The sequence below is a fragment of the Anomaloglossus baeobatrachus genome, chromosome 11 (genome assembly GCF_048569485.1).
Source record: "Anomaloglossus baeobatrachus isolate aAnoBae1 chromosome 11, aAnoBae1.hap1, whole genome shotgun sequence".
Classification (NCBI taxonomy): Eukaryota; Metazoa; Chordata; class Amphibia; order Anura; family Aromobatidae; genus Anomaloglossus; species Anomaloglossus baeobatrachus.
Window position 1 is genome coordinate 156,603,732 of NC_134363.1, and position 26,949 is coordinate 156,630,680.

The window sequence follows — 26,949 nt, forward strand, 5'->3', positions numbered from 1 at the left end:
ATTGAACGTGCAATCTGACCTGCTGGTAGACTGGTTTGTTATGATCCGAAACCATGGAAGACCACCATAAATCATTGGTAAAAAGTGACAAGAGCATTGGCAACTAATCTGGCCGCCATGCCCTTACTAACCATTAACACTAGAAGTAGCCGAGGGGTGAACTAACATCCTGTGCACCGCAAACCCAGCCGGAGAACTAGCTATCCTAAAGGAAGGAAAGATGAATAACTCTCTGCCTCAGAAAATAGATTGCCAAAGAATAGCAAGCCCCCCACATTCAAAGACTGCGGTGATATAGGAAAACACAATACACAGATAGATGATAGGATTAGCAAAAGTGAGGCCCTACTGACTAAATAGGACAGGATAGGAAAGGGACTGATGGTGGCCAGAGAAAAACCCTACAAAAATCCAAAAACCTGATGGTACAAAAAGCCCTCAGATCGCTAGATCTGAACTCCATCCTATACCAGGCACTCTTGTCATACCAATGAACAGAAAGCAGGAACCATACAAATTCAAGAAGCAACAAACACATGGACTTATAGGAGCAATACTCCAAACATAGCTGCAGGGAGCTTCCCAGCTAAGCAACTGAGAGGGAAGATTCCTGCATGCAAATAAACTGACAAAAACCACAGCAATGACAAACTCAGAAGAGCAAAAAGAACCAAACAACAAATAAAGAGCCAAGCACTTATCTGGGGTAGATGTGGTCTGGAGCAGGATGAAGCAGGCTGGTGTACAAAGAACAACTGACATCTGGCATAGCCTGATATCAGACCAGGGTTTAAATAGGCAGATAGTTAGCAATGGAAACACCCATTGCTCAACACACCTGGTCTCTGTCCAAACCATTCCTGGCCACAAGAGGGAGCCTCCCAGCAGCCAAAGCATAACTGACATTCACTGCACTGGTTATTACTTTCTTAAAGTAATGATGGCCACTCATTTTTCTTTACTTAGCTGCTTTTTTCTTGCCATAATAAAAAAATTCTAACAGTCTATTCAGTAGGACTATCAGCTGTGTATCCACCAGACTTCTACACAACACAACTGATGGTACCAACCCCTTTTATAAGACAAGAAATCCCACTTATTAAACCTGACAGGGCACACCTGTGAAGTGACAACCATTTCATTTGGTCATCAGCCATTGTATTGTCGTCGTTCGTTCTGATTGTTGTGGAACAGCATGGTCCCTGACCAGTAAAAGTACCTCATTGGAGGACCGATTCTATTGGATGACACTATAATCTTGTCATGTGATGTGGTCTAATTATGGACAGCCCCTGATGAACCTGCAACTGATTCCTTTGGGGGAGAAACGCGTCGGGCAATGAGCTGCTGAGTGTGGCTAAGCACTGGCCATTTGGCCTTTTTTATCATCAATTATGATGAACATTGATACTGTTGTATGCATATAAGGAAGATTGTTGTGTTGTTCTGACCCTATTAAGTGACTATTAAGCTGAAATTAGTTATACTCCAGATCCATGATTTCTGGCTGGTAGTATTGTCAACCTTCTTGAAAGATTTATGGTTTTCTGGGAATTTAGCCCTAAAAAATCCTTTATGGGAAAAATTAACTGGTCTGAATGAATGAAGATCTATCACTATTAATTTTGTAAGGCCTTCATGTAGATTAGCAGCACCTATACATGTCCGCATAGGGTTAGAAGGGCGAGTCTTCGTTGAGCGGGGGCATCCATTGCCTTATACATAGGGTGCCAACCTCCGCGGTCAGGAAGGGAGACATCAGGGAATTCTGCCCGGGGCCCCTTCCTTGACATGTATGCTAAAACATCTTGGTTTTCATTACACTATTACTTTTGATCTATATTTAAATAAAGTTTAACTTTTTATGGGTGGTTTTTGTTAGTTGGTTTTCTCCCAACCCCATTTATAAGGCAAGAGATCCCACTTATTAAACTTGACAGGGCACACCTGTGAAGTGAAAACCATTTCTCGTGACTACTTCTTGAAGCTCATCAAAAGAATGCCAAGAGTGTGCAAAGCAGTAATCAAAGCAAAAGGTGGCTACTGTGAAGAACCTAGAATATAAGACATATTTTCAGTTGTTTCACACTTGTTTGTTAAGTACCGTATTTTTCGGACTATAAGACGCACCCTGGTTTTAGAGGAGGAAAATAAAACTTTAAGCAAAAAAATGTGGTCATGACACACTGTTATGGGGCGAGGATCTGCTGCTGACACTGTTATGGGGGTAATGTCCCCAAATTCTCTACTAAGGTACCCCATCCTGGTAATGATCCTCCTGCCTTGTATATGATCCTGCTATAAACCCCCATCCTGCTCATATACCCCCATCCTGCTTATATACCAGCATCCTGCTCATATTCCCCCATCCTATTCATATACCTCATCCTGTTCATATGTCCCCATCCTGCTCATATACTCCCATCCTGTTCATATACCCCCCATCCATCCTGCTCATATACCCCCATCCTGTTCATATACCCCCCATCCATCCTGCTCATATACTCCCCATCCATCCTGCTCATATACTCCCATCCTGCTATATGCCCCCATCGTGCTCATATACCATCCTGGTATATGGCCTGTATCCTATAGCACAGAGAAAAAAAACAAAACGTTTATACTCACCTTTTCCTCACTCCGTGCAGCCGATCATCTTCCTCTCTGCACCACTGACGTGTGTGTGTGTGTGTGTGCGTGTGTGTGTGTGTGTGTGTGTGTGCGCGCGCGTGTGGGGAGCCATTCCCCTGCAACACACGAGATCTTCCTGTCTGTGCCGATCAGCTGACCGGCACAGACAGGAAGACATCGCGTGCTGCGGGGGGACGGCTCCACTCACTGGGATGGGTGAGTGTACTGATTCACTGCACCCCGCGCGGATGATGACGCGTGGGGGGCAGTGAATACAGCCGCACATGATCACTCCAGGCTGTAATTGCCAGGGGTGATCATGCGGACCGGCTCTTTACTATGCGCACGTCCCCGCTCATCCTCCCGCCCACCTGTCAGCACCGGCTTCTGCGCTGAGAAATGGGCGGGAGGATGGGCGTGCATATGTAATGAGCGGACACACGTGGTCACAGCAGGCTGCTACAGCCTGCTCGTGCCCCCGATGACCCTCCGCAGCACCTCATTCCCCGCAGCCACAGTCAGACCATAAGACGCACCCCCAACTTTCCCCCAACATTTGGGGGGAAAAAAGTGCGTCTTATGGTCTGAAAAATACGGTATTTCATTCCAGATGTGGTAATTCATAGTTTTGATGCCTTCAATGTGAATCTACAATTTTCAGAGTCAAGAAAATAAAGAAAACTCTTTGAATGCGAAGGTGTGTCCAAACATTTGGTCTGTACTGTATATGAATGTGTGTCGCCCAGGGATAGGGGGTACTCAGATCGGGGCCAAGGGGTCGCTTCTGAAGGTATCACGGCGGCGTGACCCGGTCTGTGATCCCAGGCACCACAACAAAAGGGGCATTTATATACAGGGGAGATTTGGTAGTCTATGTTCCGTGACACCACCTGTGGTGTGCAGTGAGGTAATGGAGCACCGCCACTGCCGATCACAGGATCCCGGGGATGGTAATGGGCAGCAAGGTGGTGATTTTCCCTCCACGGGTAGGGTGTTGATGTCCCGGGACCCCGGTGTGATGGATTGGGGAGTAACGGGTGCAGTCCACGGCTTGGACCGGGTGGTGCAGGAGCACTCACAGTATAAGGCAATAACTGACACAAGTCCAAGAATTAATCAAGTTGCTGGTAACTGGTGCCCACGGCTGCTGTGAGGACGGGTCCCACACCCGTGTGTGTAATTCGGGTGTTTTTCTCCTGCCTGGTGTCTTTGTCTGCTCCGTACACAGGAAGCGGCTGGCCTATTCCTGAGGTCCTCAGTGCCACTTCTCCTAGCTCCCACCAGAGCTGCTTCCAGACTTCTCTCCTCCTGCAGACTGACTACAGCTCAAACTCTGCTCTCTCCAAGCTCCTCTCTCCCCCTCCCGTTTTCCTGAGGAGGGGGCGAGTGGGGCTTGATTGGCTGGTGTGTATTGGTGTGGGAAACTCCCCAAGGGAGAGTGAGCTCTGCACCATAAAGATGTATGCAGACCTCTGTGACACCCTGGTTTTGCCAGGGCGGCACAAATGCAAAGGGCCACAAACGCGTGGACAATGTCTCCATTCCCGGAACAGACGTTTCTGAATGTTCTAGCTGGGAATACCCCTTTAAAACCAGAATATTCCTTTAAGAAAAGAAATTCTCTAGAGGCAAAGGATCCACTTGACACCTCGTCATCTGCACATATAAACCTACTGTGAGACTGATTAATACATGCATTCGTATTCGGCACCGCAGACCCCGTCACATACTCATCGTGTGCCGCCCACAGTGATTTAGCGCATCAGTTTGCTCCCTTTCTACTTATTAAATCTGGAGCACTATAGGGTAAAATTGAATAAGCGCCTCTTAATGATTACACAACCCCGTCTGGATCCCATATCTCCAATACAAATCCTCCATATGATAAAGAACGCATGCTGATTCAATATAGAGGGAGCAGGAAACATCGCTGGTATCAGGAAGCATTTATACAGAGGAATCTATAAAATGTTCATCATGTGAATAGTTTGTGTAATGGAATAATTCTGCTTTTATTACACTGGAAAAAGCATTTAAGGTATAATGAAGCATTTGTTTATGTCCCGATTAGTGTCATTTTCGTTCTTTATCATTTGCAGGGATAGAACATCCTGCACGTTGTTTTTTGTAATGTAGGAAGAACATTTTCAGCAATAATTACATAGATTTACACCTGATACTAAGCAGAGCTCTGAACCATTATGGAAAAGTATTTATCATATAGTGGTTGGCATCCAAAACACCAGCAGACAAACCCAGGTACAAAAAAAGAACAAATAAATGCAAATTGCAACCCCAGCATGGGTTGATTCTCCAAAAAGAAAGAATGATCATAGCATGGGTTGATTTTCCAAAAAGAAACAATGTCCCTAGCATGGGTTGATTCTCCAAAAAGAAACAATGTCCCTAGCATGGGTTGATTCTCCTAAAAGAAACAATGATCCTACCGTGGATTGATTCTCCTAAAAGAAAGAATGATCCTAGCATGGGTTGATTCTCCTGAAGAAGAAACCATGTCCATAGCATGGATTGATTCTCCTAAAAGAAACAATGTCTCTAGCATGGGTTGATTCTCCAAAAAGAAACAATGTCCCTAGCATGGGTTGATTCTCCTAAAAGAAACAATGATCCTACTGTGGATTGATTCTCCTAAAAGAAAGAATGATCCTAGCATGGGTTGAGTCTCCAAAAAGAAACAATGTCTCTAGCATGGGTTGATTCTCCAAAAAGAAACAATGTCCCTAGCATGGGTTGATTCTCCTAAAAGAAACAATGATCCTACCGTGGATTGATTCTCCTAAAAGAAACAATTCTTCTAGCATGGGTTGAGTCTCCAAAAAGAAACAATGTCCCTAGCATGGATTGATTCTCCAAAAAGAAACCATGATCCTAGTATGGGTTGATTCTCCTAAAAGAAACAATGCCCCTAGCATGGGTTGATTCAGCAAAAAGTAACAATGATCCTAGCATGGGTTGATTCTCCTAGAAGAAACAATTATCCTAGCATGGATTGATTCTTCAAAAAGAAACCATGATCTTAGCATGGGTTGATTCTCCTAAAAGAAACAATGTCCCTAGCATGGGTTGCTTCTCCTAAAAGAAAGAATGGTCCCTAGCATGGATTGATTCTTCAAAAAGAAACCATGATCTTAGCATGGATTGATTCTCCAAAAAGAAACAATGTCCCTAGCATGGGTTCATTCTCCAAAAAGAAGCAATGATCCTAGCATGGGTTCATTCTCCAAAAAAACACAATGTCCCTATTGTTTTTAATAAGTGGGAGTCTCGGGGGAGCACTCCCATTTATTCACACAGAGTTGCCATCAAATAGCCTATCCACGTAAAATACCATAACATCCCTATAAAGCTGATCTGTTGTAAGATTTCACAAACAGACGTGAACTTTTGAAGGTGCTTCAGACCTGACAAGTCTGGTGTACTTACTCGGAGTTTAAACTTTCCAAAATCCTAAATTCTCTAATGGGACATTGATCTAGTCTGATTGCTATTTGTGGAGTCAAGAAGGATTTTTTTTCCCCTAAGATCTGTCCATTAACATCTTTACCTTCTCCTTGTTAGCCTATAGGTTCAATTTGATAGGATTGTGTCTACTTCCAACCTAAAAGACTATGGGGCTATGAAAATGACCATACAGGCATTCTGGCATGGGTTTTCAGTCTGTCTCTCTCACCAGATTGACAGCTCCTCCGGGTCTTTCCTCCCTGCGGGTCCTCACACTGCTCAGTACAATTTACAACCCTCAGTCAGGCTAGATGGATGATCACTGAGTGATGCACTTGTGTTCTGAGAACGCTCATAGGAATCTATGGGCTTTGTGGGACATTGCTTCATTGGATTATGTCAGAACTTCCAGGACACATTTTTACATTTTTAATTAATAAATAGGTGAACAAGGGAGTGTGGGGGAAGCCTGTATTCCAATAAACTACTTTATTCGTGTGTGTGTGTGTGTGTGTGTGTGTGTGTGCGCACGTTTCAACTCTACACTTGCCAGGTTAGTAATGGGGGTGCCTGATAGATGCTTCTCATTACTAACTCCTTGGCTTGATGCCAGCTGTCAATTCACAGCTGACATCAACACCCAATTGCCACCACACCAGGGCAATCTGGAAGAGCTGGAAAAAGAGAGAGAATTGGTGCATCTAATAGATGCACCATTTTTGTGAGGCTGCGGGCTGCTATTTTTAGGCTGGAAAGTACCAAATAACCATGGACCTTGCCAGCTTGATAATACCAGCCCCCAACTGTCTGCTTTATCTTGGCTGGTTATCAAAAAGCGGGGGTCCCCACAACGTTTTTACATTATTTAAAAAAAAAAAATAATAATAATTTTGAAAAAAACATTGTGGGGTCTCCTCTAAGCCCATAACTATCTTCCACACACACAATAAGCCTTGTTCATTGGCTGTGTTGCAGCCTTTCATTAAACTATTAGCATACCAACAGCACTTAAACTTGGACACGGACCTTTCTAAAAGTCTGAATTGGAGTACGAGCATTGGACACTTGGAGTCCGGTATGAACTTTTTTGTACATATTTTTAATCTTTTCGTGGGACCACACTGATGATCTGACCCTGTGATACAATGTACAGTGTCAGTGTGCAGCTTGTATAACAGGGTAAATTTGGTGTCCTCTAAATAACTCAACACACAGAAATTAATGCCAAAACCGCTGGCAAAAAAGTGAGTACACCCCTAAGTGAAAATGACTAAATTGTGCCCAAAGTGTGAATATTTTGTGTGGCCACCTTTATTTTTCAGCACTGCCGTAACTTCCTTTAGCATGGAGGTCACTAGAGCTTCACAGGAGCTGCTAGATCCTCGTCCATCTTTCATGATGACATCACGGAGCTGGTGGATGATAGAGACCTTGAGCTTTTCCACCTTCTGTTTGCGAAGGCCCCACAGATGCTCAATAGGGTTTAGGTCTGGAGATGCTTGGCCAGTCCAGCACCTTTACCTCAGCTCCTATAGCAAGGAAGTGGTCGTCTTGGAGGTGTGTTTGGGGTGACTATCATGTAGGAATCCAAAGGAAGGGAATCCTGCTCTGCTTCAGTATGTCACAGCACCTCCTGGCATTCTTGGTTCCATCAATGAACTGTAGATGCCCACAGATGGCAGCACTCATGCAGCCCCAAACCATGACACTCCCTCCACTGTGCCTGACTGTAGGCAGGACACACTTGTCTTTGTTCTCCTCACCTGGTTGCCTTCATATACACTTGATGCCATCTGAACCAAATAAGTTTAGCTTGGTCTCCTCAGACCATGAGACGGTTCCAGTAATTCAAGTCCTTAGTCTGCTTGTCTCAGAAAATGAGGAAAATTGCAGGCTGTCTTGTGCATCATTGTAAAAGGGGAAAAGACTTAGGGGTGTGCTCACTTTTGTTATTCTGTATGCATGTTTGTGAAGGTATATGTGTCTGTGTGTGTGTATGTGTGTGTGTGTGTGTGTGTGTGTGTGTGTGTGTATATATATATATATATATATATATATATATATATATATATATATATATTATAGACTTTAAAAGAAATGAGTTTCTATGAGAGGGGAAAAAAAAAAACAGTTTTTCCTCGTTTTCAGACCCATTTTGGTTCATCTCCTGTGTATCGATGTCTATAATATGTTTCCATGCCTCATTTCACAAAGAGCCTTGTACTTTTCTTCTGAAATGAGGTGCATCCAATTATAGTAAACACCTATTAATGAATGCGTGCGTCTGCTTATTATCCAAAACCATCTCCACTTCATTACTGAGCCCTGGCACCGCTCCTGCCAGCGTGGCCCTTTTTTTTTTTATTTCCGATAGCTGCTCGTGCCTTGCTGGTTAACTTGGCTCATTCGATCCTAAATTGGCACCTAAATGAAAACCTGGCAGCTCCTCATCTTCTTGCATCCATTATTATCAGAATAGGTTGCAAAATGCTTCATTTCCTTGCATCCTTCTGCCAAATTAGTGTCAAAAATTGTGAAGGCCAGAAAGCAACATATAACATTTAGTGGTCTCTAAATTGGGAACATATGTCGGGGGGGGCGGGGAGGGAGGCAATGGGTATTTAGGAATCAGAAGTCTACCGTGTGACCTGCTCTAGATGCTAGACCATTACCTAAAGGAGCATAAGGGTACAGCATGAGTGGTGAACACAAGCACCCAAAATAAAATTGGAGTCCAAAATAAAGTGGTGGACTTCAGTGCAACTCCCGGTGCCATTAGTTGGTAGTCAACCTCGCCAAATTCTCACCTTACGTTCTCCAGTGACTATGGATCTGACGTGAGCTTGGTTCCGTTCCGGCAAATTTATCTTTATTCCATCCAGTTTACGATCTTCATTTATCTTCCTTTTCTTAGGAAGCCGATACTGATGACAACCAAGGGACGCTGGGCTTTGATGAGTTCTGTGCATTCTACAAGATGATGTCGACAAGAAGGGATCTCTACCTATTGATGCTCACCTACAGCAACCACAAAGACCACCTAGATCCAGATGACCTGAAAAGATTCCTAGAAGCTGAACAGAAGGTTAGTAACTTCCGATTTGTTGAATTCCGAACCAATAAATTATAGTGACATGGTTTGTAGCTTTTCTTGGCCTCCAAACAATTAAGAGATCTCCATCCTTGCCTCCAAAAGATGCCTACTCTGTCTGAAATTCTTTGTCTTGTTAGTTTTGCCTTTACTTTTTTAATTTTGCTGAAAATTAACATTTTTATTACTAAATAAATAAAAAAAATTTAATTTTGTAAACTCCTGGACTGTTTGTTCCCATGGTAACAGACCACAAACAAACCTTGTAGTCAGATCCTGCTGTTATCTACTTCTAGTTAATATCAATTTGGTAAGAAGAAAGTTTTAGCCTTTTTAATTTGTTTTAGATGGAATAAACAGGACTTGTCACATACCATAAATCTATAATTTTGTAAATGCCGCTCTTATTCCTTAATCTGTTTTTTGTTTTTTTTGTTGTTTTTGTTTTTTTGTTTTTTTAAATCTCCAGCACCTCTGTTAAATGTAATAGTTAAAAGTACGAAAATGAACAAAGCTAGTACCCTGAAAGCAAAGGGTAGTATATAAGATATATGTTCTAGTGTCTAGTGGCATTGTATGTTAGTAGTTCACCCACCTAAAAAAAGGAAAAAAAAAAAGTGTTTCGCAGCTGCTTCATCTGGTTTGTGATGAGCATTTCACAACTGCTTCATCTGGGTTGTCATGAGCGTTTCGCAACTGTTTTGTCTGGGTTGCGATGAGTGTTTGTTTCACAACTACTCAGTCTGGGTTGCGATGAGCTTTTCATAACTGCTTAGTCTGGATTGCGATGAGTGTTTCATAACTGTTTAGTTTGAGTTGTGATGAGTGTTTGTTTTATAACTGCTTAGTCTGGGTTGCGATGAGTGTTTCATAACTGCTTTGCCTAGGTTGTGGAGGGTTTCGTAACTGCTTCATCCGAGATTTGTTGAGCGTTTCGCAGCTGCTTTGTATGGGTTGCGATGAGTGTTTCACAACTGCTTAGTCTGAGTTGTGATAGTTGTTTCGCAACTGCTTTGTCTGGGTTGTGGTAAGTGTCATGGAGCTGCTTTGTGTGCGATGTTTTGAGCGTTTTACAACTGCTTTGTCTGGGCTGCGATGAGCGTTTCGCAACTCCTTTGCCTAGATTGGGAGGAGCATTTAGCAACTGCTTAGTCTGAGTTGTGATAGTTGTTTTGCAACTGCTTTGTCTGGGTTGCAATGCTTTGATTAGCTTGGCACAACTGGACAGTGACATCTTCACTTTTCGTTTTAAAAAGATGCAAGAAATAACATTTACTACCCGAAGGACTTCAAAGCTAATTAAGGACTCACTTTCTAAGCTCAGTGTTTATTTAAATACCCTTTTATTATGCCATCCCTCTACCTTGTTTTGTGTATATATTTGTGTTCCTTCAGATATTTTGTCATACCATGCCTGATGAGGAGACCTGAGAAGTCTCGAAAGTTTGCCCTGTTGTGTGCCAGCAGCCGAGCTGATCAGATCCGGGTGCTCGGTGGCTCGAGGGTCTCCGGACCCGGGGGTTGTGCGGCCACTTGAAATGAAGTTGGTATTTACAAGGGAGGTTATTACGTTTGTGACGCCATCCGTGGTATGTGGTAATTAGGAGTACCACCGCTGCAGTTAGGAGTACCCGGGGATGATAGAATGGGGCAGCCAGGTTTTGTGACCCTCCACGGGTAGGGGGGATACCCCGGGGCTCAGTGTGGGGGGAAAACGTGGGATGTAGGTTTGGGAGGTTGGAAGGCAGGGAGCAGGGAACTCACAGTTGGTAGTCGTGGTGCTGGATGAGGTTGGTACTGTTTTGGAAGGCCATTATACACACAGACTGTAATTAAACCAAAAGTTCTGGAGTACCGCTGAGGAGGGGAGCCTGTCCAGGTGACCGTTCTTAATGATATTGCTTTGCTGTGTTCCAGTCTAGCCCGACCTTCTGGTAGCTTCTACTCCTCAGCCCCTCGCACCATGAGGGCTGCTGCTTTGCTGTCCTGGGAGCTCCAACTCCCCAGCCTGCTCTCCCCCTGAGAGCTACTACTCTTTTCCTCTCTCCTTGCTCCCCTGACATCCACTGCCCAGTCACCTCCCACCAGTCTGCCTGACTCTTAGGTGGGCAGCCCTTTCTCCACTATACCTACCCACTGGTGTGTGAGTGACTGGGATTGCATGCTGGTGTTAGCAATATCATTAGGTGGCACCTGGAACCAAGGAGGAGGTGAATACTGCACGGGAGGGCAGATTGTGCAATACCCTGTGACGACCTGATAGTCCAGGGGCATCACAGTTGCATCATTTATTTAATTTTAGTTAGCCACTAAAAGGCATCACGACGACAAGATTATAATTTTGTTTCCCTCACTGAGAGTAATCAATCATTTTTCGACTGGCTAATGCGGTACCAAAACTTTTTTTTTTTTTCTTTTAACTCAAGTTGAAAAAAGGATGGGGATTAGAGCTGGAGTGACAGAGGCTTCAGATCTACAAATAGCTCTTCAGTCTCATTTGCATATCAACGTTGAATTCTCAGTAATTAGGGACGGACTGACAATGGAACAGTATTGATGGACATGTCTTCGAAAGCGCTACATCAGTGTTTTTGTTACTGGCACACATGAAACAAACTTTTCTCAAGACAATTTAATACCCCGAACAAGTCACCAAAATAAGACCGCCAAGATATCCATTTTCTTCCGTCAGCAGGGAAAAAATTCTGATAAATACATAAAAAATGAAATCTATTACATGTCCAAGTAATGTGTGTTCCATCACCGAGGCTGTTACACTTTTGTGGAGAACTGTAATTGCATTTTTCTTTTCTCCGTACAAAGCGCTTCAGCCAACATTCTCCACAGCTTCATTTGATTTGAAGCCGGTGTTTCACCGTAGGAATTGAAGCAAAGGAACTTCATACTTTTTCAGGAACTAAAAGAAGGAAATCAAATAATAAAACTTTAGTAAGACCGTAGATGTCAGCGGATGGAGGACGGAACGCGGGATCCAACTTTTTTGTTTTTCCTCGTTTTATAGAAACTTTTTTGCTAGGTATTTTCTCAAGACAGGATGAACTTATTTCACTTCTGCGCTTAACGTAGCGAGTACTCGACTGAATCTAATTTCCTTATCAGTCGTTCCCATCAAGAGGGATTAAAACGGCAAAATGGACTTCTTCAGTCAATGACTCTTCAGCCAGAATGAAAGCTGCCTGACTCGAGAGTCTTTTCAGCAAAAGGAATAGACTTGATTTCTACCGCTGATGCTCTAAGGCAGGATTGCCCAACCTTATGTAGCCTGCAAGCTAATTTCACATAAGACTTATGAAACGCTACGTAGGATATGACCAAGTACAAGATTTCTTACCGTATTGTTAGTTGTGAGCTACAGTATATGGTTTTGACCCTGGTACAATGATCTTCCTAAATATGGCATCACCAGTGCCACTAAAACATAATTATTGATGAGCGGGCACTACCATGCTCAGGTGCTCGGTACTTGTAACTAATGATGAGCGGACACTGCCATGCTCAGTACTGGTAACTAGTGATGAGCGGGCACTACCATGCTCAGGTGCTCAGTACTCCTAACTAGTGATGAGTGGGCACTACCATGCTCGGGTGCTCTGTACTCGCAACTAGTGATGAGTGGGCACTACCATGCTCGGGTGCTCTGTACTCGTAACTAGTGATGAGCGGGCACTACCATGCTCGGGTGCTCAGTACTCGCAACTAGTGATGAGTGGGCACTACCATGCTCGGGTGCTCTGTACTCGTAACTAGTGATGAGCGAGCACTACCATGCTCATGTGCTCAGTACTCGTAACTAGTGATGAGTGGGCACTACCATGCTCAGGTGCTCAGTACTCGCAACTAGTGATGAGTGGGCACTACCATGCTCGGGTGCTCTGTACTCGTAACTAGTGATGAGTGGGCACTACCATGCTCGGGTGCTCTGTACTCGTAACTAGTGATGAGCGGGCACTACCATGCTCGGGTGCTCAGTACTCGCAACTAGTGATGAGTGGGCACTACCATGCTCGGGTGCTCTGTACTCGTAACTAGTGATGAGCGAGCACTACCATGCTCATGTGCTCAGTACTCGTAACTAGTGATGAGTGGGCACTACCATGCTCGGGTGCTCAGTACTCGTAACTAGTGATGAGCAGGCACTACCATGCTCGGGTGCTCAGTACTCGTAACTAGTGATGAGCGGGCACTACCATGCTCGGGTGCTCAGTACTCCTAACGAGCAGTTGGACGCTCAAATGTACTCAACTTGTCTACTGATTATAATGGAAACCAGTGGGGAACTGTTCCGGAAAAATGCTTTAGTTTTCCATTATTCTCAGTTACTTGAGTCATGCCCTTCTGAGCATTAACTGCTGGTACCGAGCACCCGAGCATGGTAGTGCCCACTCATCACTAGTTATGAGCACTGAGCACCCGAGCATGGTAGTTCTCATCTCTAATTATAATTTCTGCAGCCGTCAAGTCCTCATGTTATGTCTTTACAGAGTGATGAGCAGAGCTGAGGTTGCTCTCCCTGTGGACTACGTCGGATTGAGGATTTTTTTTATAATAAGGATGGAGTGTAATGTTTGGGGTTTTTTTTGGTTTTTATTTCTAATTAAAAAAATGTTTGGTTTTTTTGGGGTTTTTTTTTTTTTTTTTTTTTTTTTTTACTGTTTACTAGAAATTCATGGTGGCCATGTCAAGTTTGACGTGACATCATGAATTTCGGGCTTAGTACAAGCTGAGAATACAAAGCTGGTATTAACCCATTTATTACCCAGTGTTCACCGCCATCAAGACCGCTGGACGAACTGGTTAAAGCGCCTCGAAATAGTGCTAAGAAACAATGCGCCATTTGCAGGGGCGGCTGCCCACACGTTTTTTTAATTACTTTTTAAAATAATTTCTGTATTTTGATTGCCAGCCAAGGTAAAGCCAGGCAGATGGGGGTGGCAGCCCGTAGCCGTCCGCTTTATCTGTGCTGAGAATCAAAAATTCCGTGGAACGCTACGTCATTTTTTTAAAATAATTTATTTTTAAACTACTATATGTGTGAGGGGCCCACCAGTCAATCACAGATGCTGTCACGCAGAATGGTCGTCTGTGATTGGCTGTTGGAGTAACCTGGAATACCTGGAATCTGCCTATACATTCTAGATGCTAGAATATATGGGCTGGTTGCAGGTTACTCCAGCATCCAATCACAGACTCTGTGACAGAGTCTGTGATTGTCTGGTTATTTTAACAGTAAAATAAAACAACACAGAGAAAAAATATTTTATTAGAAATAAAACAGAAGACATTTAGGACTCCATCTTTATTACTCAAAAAAAAACCCCTCCACATACAAACAGGTCTGTTCATATGTGGCGCCCTGGACAAGCCAGGACATCACAGGTACTGCAACACACCCCATACCCCGGCTAGGCACACCAAAGTCAGACAAAAATCCTTGTTGCCTCCCTCCAGGGGCTGATGTTCACACCAGGGGGTGGAGCCAGGCGGTTGGCCCCACCCACCGAGGAGTACACAGTCCTGGAGGCGGGAAAAGGCAGTTAGTTGAGTTAAGTTTTGGAGAGTGAAGAGTGAAGTGGTAGTGGAGCAGACTGACTGTGTCCGGGTGCGTGGCCCGGGCACATATAGCAAGGTTGGCAGACGGTGGTGACCGTCTGCAGGAGAGGCTGATTGACGTGAACCGTAAGGACCGGGGACGGGCGGTGGCCCGCCGGTACCGGATCGGGGAGCGAAGAGAAGCCAGCACCATTCGGCAGGGCCTACGGACCCCGACCAGGCTTGGAGTCGCTGTAAAACCAGTCAAATCCGTTAGCGAAGGGAACCTCCGGGGTTTCCCAGCAGTCAAGACCCGATTGAAGGCAACCGTCCAAACCGTGAAGGGAAACACAGTCACCGCCAATGCTACAGTTCCCAGGGCCAGAGCCTGTGGGCAAAAGGGGTTCCCTCAGCATCCAAGCTGGGGAGCGGGTTACCGGTGGGAAGCCACCAGAACCGAGAACATAACACAGGTGCAGAGAAAAGCAGTCACCGCCAACCTACCGGGAGAAGAACCACCGCAGCCGTCTGTGGGACCCGCCCATCCAGCCGTTTGTTTTACCGGAGACTTTGCGTTCATCATTGGCTGAGTGAGTACCACCGTGCCGTGCGGCACCGCGCTGCCCCCGTGACGCTGCACCTCACCAGGCCCTTTAACCCACTTGCCATTCCTCCCTCACCGGGCCCCGGGACAACCAACCCCCCTACCCACGGAGGGGAAAAACAACATCCAAGCTGCTCCCTGCCATCGCTCCCGGGATCCCCGTCCAGAGCAGCGGTGGTGTCACAACCTCACCACAACCGTGGGTGGCGTCACGGACAATAAATCCCCAAAACCATTCCCCTTTTCACTCACGGGCGAGGAGCGCCGCTCGAGTCCCCGGATCCGGCCCACCGCTCGAGCCACCACCCTCCTCCCTGCTGCTGCTGAGTCTTCTCCCACTTAGGACGGCTGAGGAGCTGCAAGTCAGGCTTTCTCCCTGCTCCAGAATCTCCTCCCACGTAGCCTGATTGTCAGCTCCTCAGTGTCCCTGTTTCCTGCTGCTCCTTAATCTCCTCCGACATAACCTGATTGACATATCCTCAGTGTCCCTTTCCCCCTGCTGCTGCTGAATCTCCTGCCACTTAGCCTGACTTGCAGCTCCTCAGTGTCCCACCTCCGTGCTTCTGAATCTCCTCCTACTTAGCCTGACTTGCAACTCCTTAGTATCCCTTCTCCATGCTCCTGAATCTCCTCCCACTTAGCCTGATTGGCAGCTCCTCACTGTCCCTCCTCCCACTTAGCCTCATTGATGGCTCCTCAGTGTCCCTCCTCTCTACGGTTGCTGAATATCCTCCCACTTAGCTTGATTGATGACTCCTCAGTGTCCCTCCTCCCTGCTGCTGATGAACCTCCTCCCACTTAGCCTGATTGACATTGTCAGTGTCCCTCCTCCCTGTTGCTGCTTAATTTCCCCCACTTAGCCTGACTTGCAGCTCCTCAGTGTCCCTCCTCTGTGCTTCTGAATCTCCTCCCACTTAGCCTGATTGACATATCCTCAGTGTCCCTCCTCCCTGCTGCTGCTGAATCTTCTCCCACTTAGCATGATTGACACATCCTCAGTGTCCCTCCTTCGTGCTTCTGAATCTCCTCCCACTTAGCCTGATTGACATATCCTCAGTGTCCCCCCTCCCTGCTGCTGCTGAATCTCCTCCCACTTAGCCTGATTGATATTCTCAGTGTCCCTCCTCCCTGTTGCTGCTTAATCTCCTCCCACTTAGCCTGACTTGCAGCTCCTCAGTGTCCCTCCTTCTTGCTTCTGAATCTCCTCCCACTTAGTCTGATTGACATATCCTCAGTGTCCCTCCTCCCTGCTGCTGCTGAATCTCCTCCCACTTAGCATGATTGACACATCCTCAGTGTCCCTCCTTCGTGCTTCTGAATCTCCTCCCACTTAGCCTGATTGACATATCCTCAATGTCCCTCCTCCCTGCTGCTGCTGAATCTCCTCCCACTTAGCATGATTGACACATCCTCAGTGTCCCTCCTCCCTGTTGCTGCTTAATTTCCCCCACTTAGCCTGACTTGCAGCTCCTCAGTGTCCCTCCTCCGTGCTTCTGAATCTCCTCCCACTTAGTCTGATTGACAGATCCTCAGTGCCTTTGCTGCTGCTGAAAATCCTCCCATTTAGCCTACTTGACAGATCCTCAGTGTCCCTCCTCCTTGCTGCTGAGATCTATCACACCTTAGTACAAGCTGCAGCTGTCAGTCAGGCTGGGTTAGTTCTCTTTCTTTATTTGAAGTCAGAAAATGCTCGTTTTAATATCAGAATTATACCATCTTCTTGATATAGATTTTCAAAGTATGTACATCAGTGTCATCAGGTCTATTTATTTACTAATGTGCGCAGCTTGTATTGTGCAATCTGATGACAGATCCTTATTAATGTGATTCCTATATGATTTACTAAAAAAACAACTGGAACAGGAGGGCTGGGGCTCATTCATATCTAATAATATCGTCCCTCCTATGGAGGCCGTCCGTTCTCTGTCGTGCTGTGATGGGAACTGCTGGAAAATCCAATTACATCTGCAGAAGTGATTACTGTAGAGGAAATACTTGGCGGATAGTTAACCTGACTTCAGCACCACTTAACATTACACGCGTGTCTGCTATAGTTGGCAAATGCCTCTTTTTAATCACAGCTGTGGCACAGAAAGCTTTTCCGAGGACTCGCCTTGGAATCTCTCTGCGGGGACGCTGCCTTTGTAAGGTTATTACTCCCACATTAAGTTTCATCTGGGCTCCTTATAAGAGCGAGACGCGGTGTGTACTGGTTATTTCTATAATAAAACAAGATTTATTAGAAATTAACACAAGCTTTAATAATTGTTTTTTTAAAAGGAAGATTCATAATAACACATTATACAGTATTGTCATTTCCTCTTCACTTGAATGGACTTGGCCAGAACAGAATGACTGTTCAAACCCAGCACAGGTGCTCGGTGCACCTTTTGGAGGCGCTCGGTGCACCTTTTTGGAGGCGCTCGGTGCGCCTTTTTGGAGGCGCTCGGTGCGCCTTTTTGGAGGCGCTCGGTGCGCCTTTTTGGAGGCGCTCGGTGCGCCTTTTTGGAGGCGCTCGGTGCGCCTTTTTGGAGACGCTCGGTGCGCCTTTTTGGAAGCGCTCGGTGCGCCTTTTTGGAGGCGCTCGGTGCGCCTTTTTGGAGGCGCTCGGTGCGCCTTTTTGGAGGCGCTCGGTGCGCCTTTTTGGAGGCGCTCGGTGCGCCTTTTTGGAGGCGCTCGGTGCGCCTTTTTGGAGGCGCTCGGTGCGCCTTTTTGGAGGCGCTCGGTGCGCCTTTTTGGAGATGCTCTGTGTCCTCCCACCCCCACCCCGGCAGTCGCTCAGTGTTTTCCCCCCGGCAGGCGCTCGGTGATTTCCCCCCCTGGCAGGCGCTCGGTGATTTCCCCCCTGGCAGGCGCTCGGTGATTTCCCCCCCTTGCAGGCGCTCTGTGTTTTCCCCCCCTTGCAGGCGCTCTGTGTTTACCCCCCCCTTGCAGGCGCTTGGTGTCGTCCCCCCCCCCCTGGCAGGCGCTCTGTGTTCCCCCCCCTGGCAGGCGCTTGGTGTTACCCCCCCCTGGCAGGCGCTCGGTGTTACCCCCCCCCTGGCAGGCGCTCGGTGTTTCCCCCCCCCCCTGGCAGGCGTTCGGTGTTTCCCCCCCCTGGCAGGCGTTCGGTGTTTCCCCCCCCTGGCAGGCGCTCGGTGTTTCCCCCCCCCCTGGCAGGCGCTCGGTGTTACCCCCCCCTGGCAGGCGCTCGGTGTTACCCCCCCCTGGCAGGCGCTCGGTGTTTCCCCCCCCCCCCCTGGCAGGCGCTCGGTGTTTCCCCCCCCTGGCAGGCGCTCGGTGTTTCCCCCCCCTGGCAGGCGCTCGGTGTTTCCCCCCCCTGGCAGGCGCTCGGTGTTTCCCCCCCCCTGGCAGGCGCTCGGTGTTCCCCCCCCCCTGGCAGGCGCTCGGTGTTTCCCCCCCCTGGCAGGCGCTCGGTGTTCCCCCCCCCCCCCCCCTGGCAGGCGCTCGGTGTTCCCCCCCCCCCTGGCAGGCGCTCGGTGTTCCCCCCCCCCCCCCTGGCAGGCGCTCGGTGTTTCCCCCCCTGGCAGGCGCTCGGTGTTTCCCCCCCCTGGCAGGCGCTCGGTGTCCCCCCCCCCCTCCTCCCTCCCGGCAGGGGCCAAATTTTTAAGTGTTTTTTCCCACCTGTTTGTTTTCCCTCTATCTCCACCCTCCCATCTTCTTTGATTGACAGCTCTGACTTTATAGAGCACAGAAGGGTGGAGGTAGATGGAAAACAAGCAGGTGGGAAGAAGTACTTAAATATTTGGCTACACCAAGGGTGCACAGATCGCCTGTAAGGGTACATTAAGAATTATTTTTTTTTTTTAAAAAAAAAAAAAGTAAATGGTTGTCTTGCATTTTAGCCATTTAACAAGAAAACAATCCCCTTTTAATGGAGTTGTCCTGGCTAAATCCACAAGTCTGCAGTCAGTCTGTGTCGCTCTGTGTGGCTGCAGACTTGTGAATCCTCACATCGTGTACACTGTGCGCTGTGAGGTTTCTCTGGTGTCAGAGCCAGGAACGGTGGTCATGTGGCCATGAGTATGCGATATGCAGACTCCCGACTGGAGGGGTGTGATTCTGGCAGGCAGTCTATCACATACTCGTGGCCTGCCATGACTGCCAGTCCCAGCTCTCACACCGGAGAATCCTCACAGTGCACAGTGTACACGATGTGAGGATTCACAAGTTTGCAGTCACATACTGCAGACTTGTGGATTTAGACCGAACAACCCTATAAGTATATATTCAAGGCTCAAGTCTTTTTTTCTTTAAATTTTTCTATCCTAAAAAGGCACATGGGCACAGGTTGTATTTGTGAGACTTCCCCTTTAAAAAATAAAAAATTGGCATTGCTAAGTAATTACAGAATGTAAAATGGTATTGACGTTCTTAGAATAAGAAGGTTTAGACAGGAAAAGTCTGACATTCGCCAACGTAGTACAAACATGCCAACAATTTTCTGAAATCAGCTGGAAATCTGACAACCATCCATCATCGGGGAAATTTGTGAAAACATATGGAAAAGAATCAAGACAGATGACACCGCAGATGATTGGGTTTGAGATTTGGGAAATCGCTACCGGGAGATTTCGTTTAGGCAAATCAGTCGAGGTATGTCAGTTGTAAATGATTCCCTTCCCCGAAATCATTATGCTACAAACTGCTTTTGTTCCAGATTGGCGGAGTATTATCTTTTACTTTTGGATATTTATGGCCTTGTCAAAATTAATGACAAAGTTTTGCATATGAATGAAAAGTTGCAGCCAACTTAAAATAATGGGCCTTATAAAGATAACAAATGTTAATGGTGTGAAAAGCGGAGAAGCCTTTTCACGAGAATTTTCCTAAAAGGGATTATCTGATCTTAGAAATTTCATTATGGAGACACTGAGTTTATAAAGAGGAGTTTCTCATTCAACGGCTCCATCAGTCTCGTCTGCGACAAGGAGCGTGTTCCACTTTGGAGGAGTCGGCACAACTTTCCATTATTGGCTCGGTGTAACGCTTCTCTTTCCCTTTGGGAACGCTTCTCTTTCCCTTTGGGAACGCTTCTCTTTCCCTTTGGGAACGCTTCTCTTTCCCTTTGGGAACGCTTCTCTTTCCCTTTGGGAACGCTTCTCTTTTCCTTTGGGAACGCTTCTCTTTTCCTTTGGGAACGCTTCTCTTTCCCTTTGGGAACGCTTCTCTTTCCCTTTGGGAACGCTTCTCTTTCCATTGGGGGGTGTTGCAAGAGAATCACACTTTTGTTGATCGCTAGGGATCTCCGCTGCATAACGGCATCTGGCATATCCAAATGTGGCTCCCAATCCTTCTGTTCAGTAAGGGTATGTGCACATTTAGATGCCGGCAAACCCACATCGACACCTAAAGTGTCCCTGCTGATGTCTTTTTGATCTTCTCTTGCGTTAAATTCGCGTTTTAGAGAGGTTTTTTTTTTCATGCCATATACAATATAGTGGTGGCTTCAACTGGAAGCCACTAAAATAGACCGGCCTCTTCGTTTCTCAGCTTTCGAAGCCTAAAACTATTACATGTTCCATCTTTTTTCACTTATTTTAAACAGCAAGTTGCTTGGACATTGCTGTTAATGTTTATTCCATTTATTTTTTTTATAGTGGTTTTTCACGTAGGTTCTAGGCTGAATTCACCTGAAAAAGACGACGTGTGCAAATACCCTAAGAGAAAAGCCACCTCCAGATGTGTGGCAGCGGCTCTTTCATAAAGAGCACAGGCTAGGGAAAAAGAGCGCAAATAGGGTCTTACCATATAAAAGGGCAGTGTGTAATGGTATACACTCACCTTATGTGGTTGTGAAGGTCACAACCACCAGAGATAACGTACAAATAATGGCAGCTGCCACAGCCCCACGTTGATGAGTCTTCAAAGCTGGAGAGGAGAAAGGGTTAATGCCGCGCTGTTGCCAAAAAAGATGAAAAATTGTTGATTAATTATTGAGTAAAATAATAATTTTTCATAGGTCTACGCGTTTCGAGGTACAGGACCTCTTCTTCAGGACCAAAAAAAGTATTGTTGATTTTTTTTTTTTGGTCCTGAAGAAAAGGTCCTATACCTCGAAAGGAGCATTGTCACACTAGGTACGGGGATGTACCAAGTGTGCGACAAAAGTTAAGGGAAGGGGACCTCTGTATCTAGGGAAGGAGAAGATGGTGACCCCTGGCCAAACCAACCGCTTGTCCCTGGGATCCACCACCCTAGATAGATCGCTCACCTATGCACCGAGCCGGATACCTGACCCTAGGTATCCCTAGGGCAGGACCCTAAATAGGGAACGGGGGGGATGAGCTCTACATCAACCCCACTAAACACTAAAGGAAGACACAAGGGGGACACACAGGGGAAAATGCATGAACTACTTATCCATGGATGACACAGGCAGGCTTTCAGCAATGATACTAGAGATGAGAGCAAGCCGCCTGCTTGCAACCAGAGCTAGAATGGTGGACCAGCACCAGTCCAAGGAAGATGGAAGATTTAAGCACCAAGAGAATTCTGATAATCAGCAGCTGGGTGGAAGGTCCAAAAATGGGAGAGATGAAAATCCAGCAGGAAATCTGCCGATACCAATGAATATTGACAGCAGGAACAATAGAACGTCAGCAGTTAGCAACGCTGTGACCTTCTATTGCCCGAAACCACATGACTGTCTGTCACCCATGACAAGCACATGGCAGATCGGGCACTACTGTGTATGGAAGTGCTGGCCAAACCATCTTTCAGCCTACAGCCATCTAATATGGGTTAGGAGTCTTTTGAGTCAACAAGTGGAACGATTAACAATAGAAGGGTCTAGTTTTGGCAGATCAGACATTGCTTGAAGCTTTCCCACCACAGTTTCGGCCATCAGATTGGCCTCAGTGTGAAAAGGGGTCAAATATTCCGGTGTCGTCGGGAGAAGTTTTACTTTAGTAATAGGGGTCTTTGTAAAACTATTTACTAAAAGCGTAAAATGACTACAACATTAAGTTTTCCTAGATGGCAACAATTCTTTTAGCTTCTGTTACGGTAGTTTCTTTCTTCAATTCTCCATGCGCTGAAGACGTCTTTTGATCTTCTGTAGTTTTGCTCAGAAGAAGAACCCGGAGATGTGAAGGCCACAAGTGCAGATGTTGGGCTTGTATTATTCATTGGTCATAGCTCGGTGTGCCCCGCTGTCGGAGAGTCAAAAAAACCCAGACAATGGTTTAATATTAAACCGTTCCATGGGCGCGGTGCGATTCGGTAGACGCTCAATTGTTCTCCGCATTATAAGAAATGATTCCACGGCCTCACCGTTTACCCCGGCAGCAGCAGCTACGTGCCATCAGTGGGTTTTAATGAGTTTCTGGGAATACAGGCTCCCGGCTAATAGGTTTGCAGATGCCATGTTGTCTAAATTGGAGGACTTCAGGGCTTTGATGATCGGCATTTCATGTTTGTCAATTATATATACTGTTCATTCAGATTATTTTTTCTTTTAATGAGCGCAGATTCCTAATGTTTTCAAATTGATGTGATCTAAGCGCCCAACGAGACTTTTATACTTTGCAAATCATGTCTCCGCTCTATAGTAATGGAATGTGTTCAGCGGCTCATGAGTTTCCGGTCTGTGCAATATTTTATTTGCCGAGGCTACTTAAATATCCTAAGGCTATGTGCACACACTGCAGTTTTGTTTCTCCAGCGAAAAAACGCATAAAAAACACATGCATTTTTGCCGCGTTTTCGGTGTATTTTTGCCGCATTTTTGCCGCATGTTTAGTGCATTTTTGCCGCATTTTCGGTGTATTTTTGTTGCATTTTTGCCGCATTTTAGGTGCATTTTTGCCGCATTTTTGGTGTATTTTGTGTCGCATTTTTGCCGCATTTTCAGGGTATTTTTTTTTGCATTTTTGCCGCATTTTCGGTGCATTTTTGATGCATGTTAGCTGTATTTTTGTCGCATTTTTGACGCATTTTCGGTAAGTTTTGGTGTTTTTATGCCTCTGTGCTTTTTAACATAGTCAATGGCAAAACAGTGAAAAACACAGAAAAGCAGTGACATGTTGCTTCTTTTTTCTGCACCCAAAACTGCAGGCAAAAAAGAAGCAACGTGCGCACAATTTTTCTGAAATCTCATAGACTTTGCTGGGGAAGGAAATGCATGCAGTTTAGGACCACAAACTACAGCAAAAACAGCAGTGTGCGCACAAGGCCTTAGTTGTGAAATGCTGCAACTATTGTCTTCAAATATTGGAGCTATGGACGTCTGTCCTTAGTCATCACAAAGGAATACTGTTTTGTTTTGGGTTTTTTTTTTGGGGGGGGGGGGGTTACTTAATGCATAATTCACTTTGCAGTCCTAACCCTATATCTAAATATTGTGACCTAATCCAGGGTGAATGGTTGGTGCCCCAAATACCCATCATCAAGCCAGTTTACCCCTTTTTATGCAAAATGTGACACCCTGGCCTATCAGGTCGTTACAGGGTATTGTGCAATCTGCCCTTCTGCACAGTATCCACCTCCTCCTTGGTTACGGATCCTGGTCCTTTGGTGTTGTTAACAGCTTAAGCCAATCAAAATCCTAGGAACACTTCCCACTTTAACCTACCAGACACACCATTGGAGGGCCTGAAGGGAATAGGGCCGCCCACATGGGGGGTTGGTGAGAGGAAAGTGAGGACAGTGACAGTTGAGTTTAGACAGTGGAGTTGAGCAGTGGAGAGTGAGAGGAGGTGAAGTGACTCTCTGCGAGGGAGAGGCCATGGAGGAGAGCTCATGTGTACTAGGTGGCAGACATTGGTCTGGGCCTAGTAGGAGCTGGAACCCAGGTCGCAGGGGACAGTGTCAGGGGGCACGGACTGCCGAGGACGGCGGCCGGCGGCTTTGAGCTATCACTGGGCATAAGCCAGGGCACGACGGGGTACCTGGACCCCAGGCCGGAAAGTAGCTTCACTCATTCTGGTAATTTACCCGATGGGGGTGAAGACTTCCAAGTGTCATTCCCAACCCGCTCCAAAATCAGGGTACTAGCGCACCGATGGGATAGGACTTTCCCACTACAGTCCAAAGAAATCCTATGCGTGAACCCTGAGAGCAAGCTCACTCTGTTAGCCATACGGGTGAGCGGGACCCATGGGTCCAACAGAGAGAAAGGTGCCAAGGACAGGGCCACAGGCTAACAGCAACACCAAGGGCACGGACCCAGGCGTGCTCCCTACAAGCTGCAGTGGTGCTCAGAATTCTGGTTTACAAGCCGTCAGTGTTGTCGTTCCGGGACTGAGTGAGTACATTGGAAACCCCTGTTCCTATTCCCAACGGCACTCAAACACCATCCTATCATCAACGGGCCCCGGGACACAAACCCCCTACCCACGGAGGGGTTAAACATCAGGCTGCCACACCATCGTCACCGGGCTCCCCAACGGCAGTGGTGGTCCCTCACATTACCACGCACCGTGGGTGGCGTCACGAACTTTCCAAAAACCTCCCTGTACATATCCCCCCCCCCTTTTTTTTTTTTTTTATCGAGTGGCCGCGCGACCCTTGGGTCTGGAGGAGACCCCTCGAGCCATCACGGATCCGGATCCGGCTGCTGGCATGGGGCGGTACACAAACCGTGTCATATGAAGACCAGCTAAAAGAACTAGGATTGTTTAGTTTGCAAAAAAGAGAAGGCTGAGAGGAGACTTAATAGCGGTCTACAAATATCTGAAGGGAAGTCATAGTGCAGAGGGAACCACCCTGTTCTCATTAGCACAAGGAAGAACAAGAAGCAATGGGATGAAACTAAAAGGAAGGAGATTCAGATTAGCCATTAGGAAAAACTTTGTGACAGTGAGGGCAGTTAGAGAATGGAACAGGCCACCACGGGAGGTAGTGAGGGCAGTCAGAGAGTGGAACAGGCTACTACGGGAGGTGGTGAGGGCAGTCAGAGAGTGGAACAGGCTACTACGGGAGGTGGTGAGGGCAGTCAGAGAGTGGAACAGGCTACTACGGGAGGTGGTGAGGGCAGTCAGAGAGTGGAACAGGCTACTACGGGAGGTGGTGAGGGCAGTTAGAGAGTGGAACAGGCTACTACGGGAGATGGTGAGGGCAGTCAGAGAGTGGAACAGAGCTGGTGAGCTCTCCATCAATAGAAATCTTCAAGCAGAAGCTGGATAAACATATGGCTGGGATGATTTAGGAAAACCTGCACTCGCAGGGGGTTGGATCCAATGGCCCTTGAGTTCCCTTCCAACTCTACCATTCTATGATTCTATGCCACTAGGTCAAATAGTGACCCTACTTATTTGCCAGGTTACGCCGGACCCCCCTGACCTTTTCCATCCCATCATTTCACTTTGTCCTTGGTTATTATACTCTAAGGGGTACTTTGCACGTTGCGACATCGCAAGCCAATGCTAGCGAGGCCGAGCTTGATAGTACCCGCCCCCGTCGCAGCAGCGATATCTTGTGATAGCTGCCGTAGTGAACATTATCGCTACGGCAGCTTCACATGCACTTACCTGCCCTGCGACGTCGCTCTGGCCGGCGACCCGCCTCCTTCCTAAGGGGGCGGGTCGTGCGGTATCACAGCGACGTCACACGGCAGGCGGCCAATAGAAGCGGAGGGGCGGAGATGAGCGGGACGTAAACATCCCGCCCACCTCCTTCCTTCCGCATTGCCGGTGGAGGCAGGTAAGGAGATGTTCCTCGCTCCTGCGGCTTCATACACAGCGATGTGTGCTGCCGCAGGAACGAGGAACAACATCGTATCTCCTATTGGTGCGACATTATGAAAATGACTGACGCTACACAGATCACCGATTTTCGACGCATCTAGGCTTTACACGTTGCGACGTCGTTGCCGGATGTGCGTCACTTTCGATTTGACTCAGACGATGTCGCAGCGTGCAAAGTACCCCTTAGACTATGTTTTTGTTTTGGATGATTTTTACTTGTTTTTTTTTTCTCCTTCCTAATAATGGGTGAAAATGCAGCAAAAACATTGAAAGAATGGACACCCTTCAGATTTGAACAAATGTTTTGAAGGTTCAAATCTGCAAAGAAAAAATAAGCAACATGTGTGTTAGATTTCTGAAATCTCCTTCACTTTACTTGTACTATAAAACACTGCGTTATTTCAAAAACATAGGGAAAAAAATAAAAAAAACTCTACACGTGGAAAAACCCCTAATACGTGCCCCATGTTCTATCTTAGAGGAGACACTAAAGAGGACTGTACTCTTATAACATTTGGTGGCAGAAGTTTTCTGATAACCCTACACACATGTATGCTCAATTCAAACAATCGTGCATGTACTTTCATTAGAAAAAAGAGTAAGCTGCTGCCAGATACAAAAGGATCGGACTTTGATATTTCCTGACATTAGATTTGTGAGACCCCCATAGACTATAAAATTGGGGGTTTAGGCGACTTTGCTTTAATGTGTAAGGTACAACATCTATCTACTGCTAGAAAAATAATTTAATACGTAAAATTGTGGCTGCTAAATATATGATAAAGTAGTTACGTCTCATAAGGAGATTTTTACAAACCTCGCTAACTGTCGTGGCAGCATCAGGATCTGTGGAGACTACGGATTTGGCTCTCTGCCTTCTAACATCTCTGTCTGTGATCGGCGCAGGCAGGCTAATAAGCGTT

The 26,949-nt window shown here is 46.5% G+C and overlaps 1 protein-coding gene across 2 annotated transcripts in view; it reads left to right on the plus strand.

Moving 5' to 3' along the window:
- PLCH2 (phospholipase C eta 2) overlaps nt 1–26,949 on the plus strand; it is a 909,460-nt gene that overhangs the window by 697,785 nt on the left and 184,726 nt on the right. For both annotated transcript variants that reach the window (XM_075328181.1, XM_075328182.1), the window contains one exon: nt 9,012–9,178. In XM_075328181.1, the coding sequence (XP_075184296.1) occupies nt 9,012–9,178 (167 nt within the window). The remainder of the gene's footprint in view (nt 1–9,011; nt 9,179–26,949) is intronic.